This window comes from Melozone crissalis, unplaced genomic scaffold (assembly GCF_028551555.1).
Source record: "Melozone crissalis strain CALT ecotype California unplaced genomic scaffold, PUWL_Pcris_2 ptg000027l_1, whole genome shotgun sequence".
Taxonomy (NCBI): Eukaryota; Metazoa; Chordata; class Aves; order Passeriformes; family Passerellidae; genus Melozone; species Melozone crissalis.
The window spans coordinates 78750763-78765446 of record NW_026535805.1 but is presented as its reverse complement, the minus strand read 5'-3'; the positions used below and the strand labels follow the sequence as shown (position 1 = coordinate 78765446).

Sequence of the window (14684 nt, the reverse complement as noted above, 5' to 3'; positions counted from 1 at the left end):
ATTCTTATTTAGTATATCTTAGTTTAAGCATAAATTTTACAGTATGATTCAGAAGGTATTACTTGGGAACAGAAGTGTATTTTGCTTTTCTAGGAATGTGTGCTGTACATAGTTCTACTGATTAATAGTTGTTTTCCCATTCAGCTGTGAGGCTTCTTGATTTCTTTGGTCATACCTATATATTCCTATATAATTTTCATGCAGGCAGAAACAGTATTTTTACTCCATTGATACAACACATTTATGATTCTGTGTGTTATAAAGCACCTGTGCTTAAGAATTTTTCAGATTTGGATGCATAATTACTCTCTTTAGTTCATGTTCTTGACCCTCCCTTGTGCTCCTGCTTGAAGGGATCATGAATGTCATGGTCTTGGCATTAAATCAACATCATCTCTCAAGCAAACTTTCTAATACATATATTTGTATTTTAGACGGTTTTAAAATAGCCACATTTTCCAGGACTCTTCAGCAAAACTAGACATATGTGCTATTTACCATTTTAAATAAATCTGTTAACCTCTTTTCTACTTTTCCTTAGGGAGAGCCTTCTGAAAAAGGGGACAAAGGAGACCCAGTAAGTATAACATGTTTTGAATATTCACTGCTGTGAATAATACACAGTTGAGATTACTGTCACACCATATTCATTCTGTAATTCTTTTCTTTGTAGACATCCACTAGATGCAGGGATTATGTGGAATAGCATATGTATTGTCTCCTTCGTACATGTCCATCAAGGTCTCCCAGGTTATAAATAAAAAACAGAGGTGCCCTGATTTTCAGCATTTCTGTTGCTGTACTGTCCATGAACTGAGTTTAGAGCACATGCTTTTTTTTTTATTCCCTGATGTTTCTTTCTTTCAGCTTTTCCAGAAAGTTTTATGTGGCCTGAACTGTGCTGTTTTGATGCCACTAGTGTGGCATTTAACATCAGGCTGTTCTCATACAGCTGTTTAATGTGTGCATAACTTTTTTATTATTTTGAGACAAATTTTCAGAACACTCATTCTGTAAGACTCTCTTTACCTATGTTCCGTATTTGTAATTAGTTTTTTGTCCTCTCTTACGATATTTGATCAAAACTAGTTGTGCTTTTAAATATAAAACTCAAGGTTACTGAGATTTTTTTATTAACATATTATAATAATCAGAATAAGTCCTACTGTAATAATATGTGGGCTTGGAGGTGAATATTGGTTACCAGAAGAGATGTAGTGGTGATGAATAGACTGGAAACGCTGCTAAGAAAATATAGTGTTTTCAAACATTTTTCCTTTAAAACATTGGGAAAACTTGCAGAAGAAATTAGGTTGCTATGTCTTTCAGAGTTTGCAAAAGGCATCAGAAATTATTTTATATTTTCTCAATATTTAAGTCTTCAAACTGCATAACAATATTTTAAGGTAGCAAATTGAGCTCTTATTTGATCCTACTTTAATTTCTAACTTCTTATAGTTGCATTTACTATTTTCAGGGAGAGACTGGAATGGAGGGATCAAAAGGAAATAAGGTATTTTTGGACTTGTACATGCTGTATACATTGCCAGTATACATAGCTGATACTGGGAGACATAGCAGTAAACTTGGATTTCTTTGTTTTCTCAAACAAAATCATTAGGGTGAAATGGGAGATCCTGGACCACCTGGTCTTACTGGAAATCCAGGATCAAAGGTAAGTGAAAGTTATTTCATCCAATAAAAATTGCATTCTATGCTGTTATATAACAGGACTCTGAAGCTATCAACTCTTTATCTAGTATTAATGGGCAAAGAATGCAAATAATTTATGTCAAAAGTTTGTGCTTGGATCATGACTATTTTACATAAAATTTACATTATACATTAAGTTCTTGTTGCTCTCAGTGTCACACAGAAAGGAATATGCAAGCAACACTCAGGTGTTATTTTGTCACTTGAGAATATGAGCACCCATTTTGCAATTAGAAATCCTCTGGTAGCTGGGTGAATTCTCTTTATGCTTAGTGAGGCAAGGAGCAATCACTGCCAGTACTTGAGCAGCTCCTTTGCTTAGTCCTGTCAGGCAGCAGATAATATTACAGCAGTCATGGCCTGGCTTTGAGTCTGTCCTCACAGGCAAACCTCAGGAAGTGTGGACTGGATGAGTGGACAGCGAGATGGATTCAGAACTGAACAGCAAATACCAGAGGCTCATAATCATGGCACAGGGTCTGGCTGGAGGCCTGTCACTGGTGGTGTCCACCAGGGTTCCGTACTGGGCCCAGTGTTGTTTAGTTGGTTCATCAAGGATTTGGATGAAGGAACAGAGGCATCCTCAGCAAGTTCCCTACAACACAAAGTCTGGGAGGAGAGGCCAATACCCCAGAGGGCTGTGCAGCCCTTCAGAGGGACCATGACAGGTTTGAGAGATGTGCAGAGAACTGTCTGAAACTCAACAGAGGAAAGTGTAGGGTCCTGCACCTGGGGAGGAATAACCATAGGGGACAACTTGCTGGAGAGCTGCTCTTTGGAGAAGGACCTGCAGATCCTGGTGGACAACACCATGAGCCAGCAGCGCCCTTGTGGGCCAGAAGGCCAATGGTGTCCTGGGGTGCATTAGGAAAAGCATGGTCAGCAGGGTGAGGCAGGTGATCTTGCCCTTATGCTCAGCCCTGGTAAGGCACATCTGGAGTGCTGTGTCCAGTTCTGGGCTCCTCAGAACAAAAGGGACATGGAGTTCTTGGAGCAGATCCAGTGGAGAGCAAAGATGATTAAGGGATTGGAGCATCTCCCTTACATGGAAAGACTAAGAGAGCTGGACTTGTTCAGCCTTGAGAAAAGAAGTACACCTCATCACTGTTTATAAGTGGTGATGAGGTGATGAGGTTTCCAGGCTCTTGCCAGTGGTGCCAAGCAATAGAACAAGAGGCAATGGGCAGAAACTGATGCACAGGAAATTCCACCTGAACATGAGGAAGAACTTCTTTACTCTGTGGGTGACTGAGCAATGGAACAAATTGCTCAGGGAGGTTGTGGAGTCTCCCTCATTGAAACTGCATTGTGCTCTAGAATGACCCTGCTTGAGCAGGAAGGTTGAACCAGACAACCCACTGTGGTTGCTTCCAACTTCACCCATTCTACAATTGTGTGATTCCATGAAAAAACGTTCTTGAGAATCTCTCATGATGCCTTGAATTGTATGAAACACAGATAGAATTAGAAATATTAAATCTAACTGCCACCCAACAGTATTTATTTTGGATAGTATTTTAATTTTTAGATCATGAAAAGAAGACCCAGTGAGAATGGATGTGGCTATAGAAGCCTCAAAATTGTTGTCGTAAAAATGATTCTTGAAATCTTGATATGTTCTTTTTTTATGTCTTTCCCTTTAAGTATTCCCTTTGTATTTACTTGTATTTGCTATATATACATACTTTGGATTTTGTATGTATCCATCCACAAGACTTACAGAACTAAATGTTAGAGTAAAGGAGAATGAGCAAACTCTGTCCTTCTTACTCCATGTGGAAGACAATTCTTAATGCCTGATGTTTTAATATATTTACATATAAGAATGCTTTACACCATATTGCAGTAGTTGATTGACTTTTACCTCAGGTGTGTATTATATCATTTCATAGGGACTGCAAGGCCCTCCAGGACCTGTTGGACCCAGGGGACTGCCAGGAGAAGCTGTATGTATTGTGCCATTTCTGCAGCTGTAGCTGGGGTGTGTGCACAGTGAAGCAGTGCCACAGAAGTCACTAGAGCTGCTCCTTTGTGGGTGGTGCTGCAGCTATCAGAGGTTGAAGCACAGTAGGATGGGATGCCTCCCTCAACAGGCTATTATCTTGAGTTTCAGTAAACCATCTATATCGTGCTTCTTACACTGCTTGATAGCCTGGAGTGGATCTGGATATTGGGGTTACTTTTTACATTAAATTACATTGTCAAAGAGTCATCTAGCAGATAAGGATTACTTCTTTCTTTCCTAAGAAACCACTTGAGTTTGGCCCAACTAAAAAAAAAATTTGGGAAATCCTTAGAAAAGAAGAGAGAGGAGAGGCTGTATGTATTTTATACCAATATCAAAAATGGATAGGGTAGGCCATGATCAGTAAGCATAAATTTTCATTTCCATAATGATTTTGTGTTGGTATAAGCAGAATATTCTTCATTGGGGTACTTTCTTATGCTTCTAGTTTGGATGCCTGGGTGAAACGAGTAGCCGTCTGTACTAAGTACAGAATGCAGCAGAGAAAGCAAACACAGCTGCTGAACGTTCACTACTGGCATGAAAATGTTGTCATCTGTCATATGTCAGTGTACACAAAACTGTGTTTTACACTGAGAAGAAAAATTAAAACAATATGTGTTTCCTTGTCTTTTTCTTAGAGAGTTCATTTTCCAGTCCAGCTTAAGTTTCATACTAAGATTTTACTGTTCAGTTTGGGCAATTTTATCCTTTACTGTGAAAATTACTGGTATCTTAACAAAATGCTTGACTAAATAGTTGGTTAAATAACATTGAATGATCATGGAAAAAAATTTCTGTATTTGTTGCAGTATTGTGAAAGAACCCAATTAAGCCTTACTTGTTACTTAATAGTTTCTATTTAGATTTTAATCTTTTTCATTTATCTTCATTTCTCTGCATTTATAAAAATCCTTCATGAAAAGGAAAAGGGAAAATACTGAAGTTAAAATCAAAATGTGAAAGATGAGAAGATTTAGACAAAAGAAAGGCTGGAACATACTTTATTTAGTGAAAATGTTTGACTGTCCATTACACATCTAAAACATTTAAAAGGAATTGTTGGATTAACTAATGTGAAGTATTAGAAATTAATTGAGGCTTTTAAGATATCAGTTTGAATAATTAACTAGTACAGGAAATCATGCAGCCCTCCATGGGCAAAAGAGATGAGACACTTACTTAAAATTCAAGTTTTTATGTGCTACTTCTTTCCTTGAAAAAACAGTTGATTTTCAAGACTTGGAATTACTTTGAAATAGAAGAAATAAACTGTTTTGTCTCTGCAATTCTCCCCAGTAGGGTCCAGAAAATAATCTTGATTATTACATTTTAACTTAAAGAAAAATGATTTATATATTTAATTATGGAGGCATTCATTAACTTATAGTCTTTAACATTTGGGGTCAATACTAATGCACAGTAAATATTTCAGTGTAAACTGATTTTCATCTGTGTTTTTATATAACCATTAAGGGAATAGCTATAAAAATGTACAGTTATATTTTTATTGATTCCAGGGCTTACCAGGAGATCCTGGGGTACCAGGAAACCCAGGAATTAAAGGAGACAAGGTATGTTTTAAGTGTTTTTCATTAAGCTTGATATGTTAAAGCATTTTAAATTTTCACTTCGAGAGAAACCTTCCATTCTTCTGTAGTGCATCTGTGTGGCTGCTGTGTGAAGTGATTTTAAAATGTACCAGCAGCAACCCCCTGTGTCTTGGAGAAGAAACATCTCTGCACTTGGAGATGGTTCAGGCCAGTTTGGCAACCCAGTTGCTCTTTAGATGAATAATTCAAGTAGTATTTCAAAGAGATTGGACTGTGCCCTTAGATCTGGGCTGTGCAGAAATGTCACTTCAGGTCCTGACTACAGAACAACCTTTTCAGGGTAGTGTCCTACCCAGACTAATGTGTAAAATCACACTTCACAATCAGACATACTCGTCTTGGCAGAGCTCTAGGGCAGCTGCACTGGCTCACATGTAAGCTAAGACTGGAGCTCCTTAGGACATTGTATTTTGCTGTGTAGAAATCCCTTAGTTAGAATTCATCTCCATCAGCAAGAACTAAAAATTATGTGTGTATATACTAAATGTAAAGAAGGAGAAAAAATGAGGATATACAGGGGTGCTCTGAGCTATGGGATGTGTTGTGGTATTTATACATTGTGGGGTACCAGGGAAACCAATAAACTCCAGTCTGAAGTGAGCTGAAAGAAAGGCAAAGAAAATAACTGGAACAAGGACAAAAATATACTCATTTTGCAAAATGGGACGTGGTGGTTCAGAAAAAATCAGAAAGGGTGTTGCAGGAGCCTGCAAGGGACAAGAGGCCAGCATAACAAAAGGCTCAATTTTACTGCAAAAACAGCAGAGTTTAGCCATGGGGAATAAGAGACATTGCTTGTATTGAAATAAGAGCAGAGGTGTAAAGAGGAACACACTCAAGACCCCAGGTTTAGCACTAGTGGTTGATAGCTGGGAGTGACAGCTGTTGTTTCAGCTGCTGTTACGAATTAGTTGGCAGAGTTTAATGACAACCTCCATATTAGGAGCCTGGGGAGCAAGAAATGTAGATCAGATGCATTGCAAGCATGGAAAACCAAGAGAATGCTGGTTATTGTTGATGGTTATATGATCCATGTATCCAATTCTGTAACTTTCTGAAGGAAAATATGAGGGTATTTTTTCTTCTCTATATCTTTTCAAAGTACTGGCACTTTCTATGATAAACTTGATAATATTTAGAGATTTTTCATAGGGAAAAATCCTCACATTTCAGTTGGTGATTCAAATTTATATTGTAGGGTGACCCTGGTGGGATTATGGGGCCGCCTGGACATCCAGGTCCAAAAGGTGATATGGGGCCTCCTGGACCAAGTCTGCCTGGAACACCAGTAAGTCCATAATCTGAAAAGTCTCTCCTGACTTTATTTTCTGCAGGGGCAACTGGGAAAGAATTCTCACTGTGCAAGGAAAGAGATCACAGAATGGTTTGTGTTAGAAAATACTTTAAAGTTCATCTAGTTCCAACCCCCTTCCATGGGCAGGGCACATCTCTCCCTAGAGCAGGTTGTCCAAAGCCTCATTCAACCTGGCCTTGAAAACTTCCAGGGATGAGGCATCCAAAAACTTCTCTCAGCAACCTGTTCCAGTGCCTCCACCCTCATAGTAAAGAGTTTCTTCCTAGTAACTAATCTAAACTTAGTCACTTCCAGTTAAAATCCATAAAGCAAGTCTTTTTTAAATTGTAATTTCAAAATCAAAATATATTTTACGGTGGTATTATAAGTGCACTAAAATATAGAAATAGTGTAAGTCTATTAGTGTGGTCTAGAGATAGTGTAAGTATCACATATGATCCTAGTGACACTGGCACTAACAAGGAAGATATGTAAACTTGTCACAGTCTATTTCTAAGGACTTGCTAATTTTGGCCATTAAATTTATCTAGACTCTTGGATTTCAAAACATAATTTGGTTTTTTTTGTCTTGGTTTTTTCCTGTTTTGTTTTGTTTTGGGTTTCTTTTAGGGTCCCACTGGTGTTCCTGGCAACCCAGGTCCAAGGGGTCCAAAGGTAGGCCAAATACATTATTTCTGTTTCTAAAAATATTTTAAAATTTTATTTTATTTTATTTTAAAAGATAATATGATAGTTTGCATTTTCAGAGTTGTTGTGATGCAAGGCCTTGTACCTTTCACAGGGAGAAAGAGGACTACCTGGTGTACAGGGAGCACCTGGGGAGATGGGGCCCCCTGGAATAGGCATTCAGGGATCACCAGTAAGTAAACCAGCACCCAGAATTTGGGCTTCTTGCTGTTCATCAATGAGCAACAGCAAACAGAGCACAGTAAAAAGCCATGAACTCCCTTCTGGCCTGACTCCCAGCTCCCAGTTTGCTTCAAGGGTTGCTGTGCAGTTTAAATGCAAACATGCAGCAAGTTGACACAAACATCTGAGGCATTCATAGTAAATCATTTGTACAGCAATAACTGTTTCAGTTATTCTGCTCATTTCCCAGGTTTCTTTCTTTTTAATGCCTTTAAATAAAGCCACCTGCAGTGCCTTCAGAGTTTGCAGTAAAAAGAATTGCTGATGTTGATGGTGTACCTGGTAGGAGGTACATGTTATTGCAGGAGTTTTACAGTGAAACAATCTCTGCCTCTCCACTGAGGCAATCTCTCTTCGGTCAACCACTGTGTATCACCTGATACAATTCAGTTTATGGACAGTGCTCTGGTATAAAGGGAAAATATTTGTGAAAGGAGACTAGGCATTCACCCCGTGTGTATTAATCTAAAATATCAATACTTAGAAAATATTGTAACTGAAAATATTATCTTTAATCTGAATTTAAAAAATTACCCATTTATATGTAAATTATCTGTTTCTATTCAACTGCTCATTAGCTTTTTTTAATGAATCTTCTTGCTAAATACCAAGTTTCACTACAGATCATTCATTTTTGGAAATGCTTGCCCTAAAAAATGGGCATTTTCAAAGTCTTGAGGTCTCTGACTTTGGCAAAATTACATGTGGATTTAAAGCCAAATCTTAAAGTAAGCCTTTCTCAAAGTGAAAACTGCGCAAACATCCCACATGCAGCATTTTTAGGTGAAGTTCATCTCCCTTATCCCAGGAAGTGTAACTGCTGATTATTTGGAGTTTTCTTACAGGGTCCTATAGGTCCAACTGGATCAGCAGGTGTGCAGGTAGGGTATAAGTTTTCTCTTTGATACAAAAACAGTACTTCGCAGGAAAGGTATTCTCATATCCTAAATGACTTTTCATGCTCTTAGGGCCCTAGGGGACCTCCAGGATTGCCAGGAGCTCCAGGTACCCCTGGTATTAATGTAAGTGAGTTTTATATATATACAAGAAAAAGTACTGTGTACCTCATCAAGAATTTAGGCCCTCAAGTTTTCCATTTGTTTCTAGGGCACCCCAGGAAGAGATGGAAAGCCAGGACTACCAGGCCCTCCAGGTGATCCTGTACGTGTACAGGGAAAGCTTTTGCATTTGCTTTGGTGCAAATATATTAAATTTATATGAGGTGAGATAGCACAGCAAGCCTAGAAGAACCAGTGATATGAAGATAAAGTAGAAATACTTACTTGGGAAAGACAGAAAACAGCCACATTATGTACGTGGCCTCAATAAAACTGAGACTGTCATGATATTTCTTCAAGCTTAGAATTAATTACCATGTAGTTAATGCTTATCAAAAATCATGGAGCTGAGTGTCACTTAGCAGATTATTCTCAAACTTGGAAAGAGAGGTCTCCCCCATTCTCAGTTCTTGTCAGTGATTTCATTTCATTTGGGTAAGTAGATAAAACTCTGAATTTGGAGTGGGAAAGATTGCTTGCTTTTTGAAGATGTAATCAAAATTCAGAGGCTGTCTGAAGTCAACGAGATTTACCTCAAGAGAGATGAGGATAAAGTGCTTAATAATGAAACCCAAAATCCATAAGTAGAATAAGTCTGCAATGCACAGCACATTGTAAACTAAATGTAGGTAAAATGTTTGATGCTGCTATTAAACAGACAGGTCTAAATGGTAAAACTCACAAACAGGACAATTATTGCCTTTTTCTCTCTTGAAATACTCTTCTCTTTGGAAAAAACTTTTTTTTTTCCAGGAAGATGTAGCAAGCAGGAGTGAATCTGGAGAATTAAGACCATTTTAACACTCCCAAAATCCCAGCATAATTCATACACTTTTTCAGAGATCAACACACAGATGTGTGGCTCTGGAGAGTGTGTTTGCAGCCAGGCTGGGCGTGCCTTACACCCAGAGCAGGGGGGCTGTGTGGCACAAATGCACTTGGCTTGGTCTCGTACATGTGTGCCCTTTGCAGCTGGGGTGAGGACCCTTCCACACTCAGGGTTTGGGGTCTGTGCCAGACATTGATAGAGCAGCTAAAATAACATTAGAAAGGGGGAGAGGCTGGGGAAATTATACTTCTAGTCCAGTAGGAATACCAACAGGTGATATGGTAATAGCCTGCCTAGCTGAAGAAGGTCCTGAGGAGAAGGGTGAAAAGTCAGGCCACGTAGGTTTTTGCTTTCAAGTCTTGTCAAATGGTTTTTAAGAGCAGCTGATCCTGTCTATGTACAGTTTACCTCTGTGCAGAGGATGGACTCACACCTTACATAACAATGTCCTCAACTTGTGCTAGGTGGTGTTGTCTCACCCTAACAAACAACTTGGCATGATTTCAAAGGTGGTTATGCCACTCTATAGACGGTGTGCTGATTATATTTCTGGTTAATTATATTCAGCAGTGCATCTCTTGAGCTGATCTTTGACACTCATTGCTTTTAACTGGCAGTCTTTGGAATATGCTAAAGAAAGTGCTTATATTTTATTTTTTTTTTTAAGATTGAAAGAATTGAAACATGCTAAACAAAAAAAAGTTAGCTTGTTTTGAATGTGTCTAATTTTATAGTATGCCCAGGATAGATATGATTTTAGATTTAGGAATTGTCAGAAAAAAGAGAATTAGTAATTGGAGAGTCTGTGAATGAAGCTGATGACAACCATGGCAATGAGTTTTTAACAGGGAGTCTTTAAAGATAAATTTAATGGCAGGTCTTGGGAAATCTGGGATCTGTTTCAGTACAGTATAGATCCACTGACTGATATTTAAATGGCTCAGCTTTAGTATTGGTAGCAATTTAGCAGTGGCACCAAGGAGTAACACACTAATTATTAATGCTTAAATGCAGGGAAAATATTACATATGTTGCTTTTGTTGCTGTAGCTGGATTATTTCCAGTATCTGAGCTAATTTATTGAAGTTAGCTTTGGCATCTCCATAATTTGTACTACAGATGACAGTAGAGTCAAAGCCTAGGAGAAAGGAGGAGGAAAGCAATTGAAGATAATCAGGTGAGAGTACAAGACATTCCAGTAACATTGAGCTGTTGCTGATGTGCTACAAAAACAATATTAGTGTATATTCAGGAGTTAGGCTGTTGTCATGGTTTGAGACATTTCATTGCATTTGTAGTTAAGAATTACAATCAGTAAGTTGGGTAGACTGTGATATTTAACTATACCTGAAAACCTGTTTTTTCTTTTGACTTTTCATTCAATCTACAAAAAGTAGATTGAACCAACATATATATATATATAAAATCAACTCTATGTGTAATGATAGTAAGTTTAGAAGCAATGAAAACACATCAGAATCAGTAGTGCTTTGTAAAACATTAACTGCAGATGCCTTTTTAAATTTCAGGTTGCACTTCCACTTGTGGGAGACATGGGTGCTATACTGAAGGTAAATTTTTCAGAGATTAAATGTCTTTTTTTGCTATAAACATGCTTTTTAAACAAACATGTGCACTTGACAGCTTCTATAGGTTCACTTCTGACTTACAGGGCTAGCCTAAAATAGTATTGTGATGGTTTTTTGTTTTCTTTTTAAAAACACTCAAGAAATATGTTTTATAGAAATTTTGCACAATAGTGTTAGAACAGCAAGGGAGATAGTAGCCAGCAAGGGCCTATTCAGCATATCCAGCCCACAGTATGAATTGCTACAAATAAACCTTGTTCTTCACTTTACTTTCTAGCATTAATTTCAGTAATATATTAAATGAGGAAAATAGTCTAGAATTTCTAAGATATTATTTTGAAAAGTAATGAAATTTGGAGTGTTCTGCAATATTCCGAAATGAAGACTGTGCTCAGGAGTATTTCAATATGAAAAGCTCACATCATTTCTACTGCCTTTTATTAATACATGTACTTAGGGTTTATTGACTTTCTCGTTTCCAAATCTGATTTATTTTTAGTCTTTCCTTTTGATTGTAATTGTGCTGCCTTTCTGCTGTACATGCTTTTCTTGTCAGAGCTCTCTCTCTTGCTGCTTCTTTAAGCTTCATTCTTCATTTCTCAGGGTTTTGGGTTAGCACTTCTGTATGACTGCAATTTAGCTGGCAAACGCTTCTCTCAGCAATGCAGGGGTCATTTACTTTTAAATAACTACAGATTTGAAGCTGGAGAGAGTAACAAGTAGCCTTCATCTCTGACTAATCCTTGAAAGGAAGATGCTCATAGCTAAACACAGGTGTGTCTGGGGCTATCCAAAGTAAAGCTAAAAATGTGTTTGCATGGTTTGAGTAGAGTGTGAGAGATAGGGAGGAAAACAAGGAATTCTCCCTGAGCAAGTACATGGTTTAGAAGAGAGCAAGGACTGAAGAGAAGCTTTGGGTTAAAAACAGAGGCTTGGTCAGAAGGACAGGAAGGAAGCAGTATGCATGGATCAGTCTGCATGGATCAGATCTATGTCATAAAAACATCTATTTGTCACTTCATCTTCTGTCTGCTCCACAGGGTGATCCTGGCACAAGAGGTCCTCCAGGCATTCCTGGCAGAGAAGGACCAAAAGTAAGTTTTGAAGAGTGTACTTTTCATTGCTTTGGTTCTTGTTAAAAGCAAAAGGACGGATTCTTACCTTTGTGAGACTTGACTTCTTTGTCTCATCTGTATCCCTGCAGCATTGGGCAGCCTAAAAGTTCAAATGATTTTTATGTTTCAGGCCTTTTCATGTGTCACTTTGCCTTTTGTCTAGGTTGAGTGAGTAAAATAGCCTGAGTTGAGTCCCAGGCCCAGATAGCTTTTCTGTGTCATGCCTCCATTGAAGCTGGCTCAGATCTGAGTGCCCAGCAGTGCTTTGCTGTCTCTGGACTCATTTTGGGTGAGAATCCTGCAGTGAAGAGGCAAACTTCCCCCATCTCCCTCGTGTGCAACACAGCTGGGCCACCGTGTGCCCTTGCCCCCTGTTCCCCTGGGAGCAGCACAGCCATTTCCCTGGCCTTGAAGGGTCACTGGCATCAATCAAAATCCTGCTTCTCTGGAATCAGATAAAAAGCCACATGGTTTGAGATATAGATAGCTCCTATCATCGGGACTAATCCCATGGAAGTGAACTTTCTCCATTTCAGCAAGCACTCAAGCTCTTTGGTGTTAATGTCTCCATCTTAAGGTCTTTTGAGTATTTTGCCTCCTAGGAACAAACCACTCATTTCCTTTCACCTTGTGGGGAGGTTTATTTGGAAGTTTTCAGATGGTTTTGGTCCTTTGCTTTATGTTTTAGGCACTATGGCTGTAAGGGCATCATGCTAGCATTCATTGAGTGTATATAAAATGCCCTACAGAGCATGAAATTCATTGTTCTCTAATAGAAAATATTTGTTTGAATATTATGTTTTCATAGGGAAGCAAAGGTGAACGTGGATTTCCTGGGCTTGTGGGGGAAAAGGGCGATGAGGTAAAATTACTTCATTTCTACATTCTTATCTGAACCTGAGTAAAGACCTAGACTGAAAGTTAAATGCACAGAATGTTTAGTTCTTTATAACTGCTGAGATAGTAATGTAGTGCTATAAATAGCCCTTGATCCTGATTTTTCAATAGGATTGAATATTATTGTTCAGTTAAATAACATTGATTTGGTTTTCATCAGTGAATTTTTATTCATTTGTATATTTTAAAGCCTCACATACATTTGCATGCTAATCTTTAAGGATATAAGATACAGCAATAAAGAGGCTAATGCCAAATATTTTCAGAAAATACTTCATGTCTGTAACATACTTGCTTTCGTTTTGGTAGTTCCCCTTTAGAATTCACTTTTGAAAACTTCCCATTAAGCAAATAATCTGATGGGAACAGTAATAGCAGCAACTACTATTAAGTGGAAACTGAAAAATATTTGAATAGGCTGAATTTAAAGTATTTACAATATTTTGCATCTTATATTACATTCTTAGAGTTATTTTTATGTCTTTATAGAGAAGGAAAAAAAGCCAAATGACTTGTGGTGCCAAATCCAAAATAGCTGCTATAGCTTTCATTTTCAATTGAAATATTTGCAGTTAACATTTCAAGAACACTATCAGTGCAAAAGAAAAAAAAAAGTCACCACAGCAGAAGCTATTAGGGAAATCAATCTGGATAAATAAATGAATTTCTTAGTGGCCTTAGCCAACTGAGGAGTTAAAATAAGTAGCCCATTAAAAAGTATGTGGTGAGCATTTTGAACCTCCAAACTACTTAACTGGGATTAAACATGTCTATTTTAATTTAGGAGTGCTGGTTACAAGACACAGCATCTGGAAAATACAAGAGGAATTTAGAGTGTATTGATTGAGGGGTTTGTAATTCTTTATAAGCATTTCACATTTCTTCAGCACTAAGGCCATGATATTTTAAGAATTTTTAAAGAGTAGTAGAATAAGAGAATATTTTCCCAAAAAAAATGTGTTTATCAGTATTCCTGGCTTACAAAAGTACACAGTTGTATGTGGAAGAAAAAGATGCAGCTCCTGCTACTGTTAGCCCCAGAATTTAGCATGTTGTCAGCCTAAAGTATCATGCTTGTTTTTTTCTTTATTTTTATATGTAATATATAGAGCTCATTGCATATATATTTTACATATATATTACATATATATTTGGTTTTAGATGATGATATATAGACCTCACAACTCATGTGCCTCCTGAGGTGGAATTCAGAATGTATTCCCTAAAAAGATGGGGCAGCCAAAAGCAAATTTCATTCATAATTTTACTTAAAAAATAAATGGAAGGGTAACACATACTTTGTGTGCCATATGGGATACCTTTAGCAGTCAGCCCTAGGAGGAATGAGGCATTAGCAAAACAATTTTGACAATTCAAATACTATTAAACAGATGAGACATAAATAAGATATTGCAGGGAATTAAGAAGTTATAAGGTAACAGCAACTTTATGTCTGGCAAATTTTTTCAAAGGAGTCTAGAGCAAATTCATTGTATGTTTTTCATTAATGCTGTGTTAATAAGTTCATCATTCATATGTTTCTTCACCTTTTAAGAGCTGGTGAGCTCTGATATTTTCAATGTTTTGCAGCAACTTTTGGATATGACATGAGGGTGAAAGTGAAACTTCTTTTCAGAAACA

General features: G+C 37.7%; 1 protein-coding gene across 4 annotated transcripts in view; it reads left to right on the top strand.

The window, feature by feature from the left end:
• The window catches only part of COL19A1 (collagen type XIX alpha 1 chain), a 177925-nt gene that overhangs the window by 133171 nt on the left and 30070 nt on the right, over positions 1 to 14684 (top strand). For all 4 annotated transcript variants that reach the window (XR_008483184.1, XM_054279127.1, XM_054279129.1 and 1 more), the window contains 14 exons: positions 542 to 577; positions 1478 to 1513; positions 1622 to 1675; positions 3606 to 3659; positions 5239 to 5292; positions 6530 to 6619; positions 7256 to 7300; positions 7428 to 7505; positions 8401 to 8436; positions 8524 to 8577; positions 8663 to 8716; positions 10972 to 11013; positions 12072 to 12125; positions 12955 to 13008. Coding sequence is in view for 3 of the 4 variants with exons in the window: in XM_054279127.1 (XP_054135102.1) it covers positions 542 to 577; positions 1478 to 1513; positions 1622 to 1675; positions 3606 to 3659; positions 5239 to 5292; positions 6530 to 6619; positions 7256 to 7300; positions 7428 to 7505; positions 8401 to 8436; positions 8524 to 8577; positions 8663 to 8716; positions 10972 to 11013; positions 12072 to 12125; positions 12955 to 13008 (741 nt within the window). In the remaining variant the exon portion in view is untranslated. The remainder of the gene's footprint in view (positions 1 to 541; positions 578 to 1477; positions 1514 to 1621; positions 1676 to 3605; positions 3660 to 5238; positions 5293 to 6529; positions 6620 to 7255; positions 7301 to 7427; positions 7506 to 8400; positions 8437 to 8523; positions 8578 to 8662; positions 8717 to 10971; positions 11014 to 12071; positions 12126 to 12954; positions 13009 to 14684) is intronic.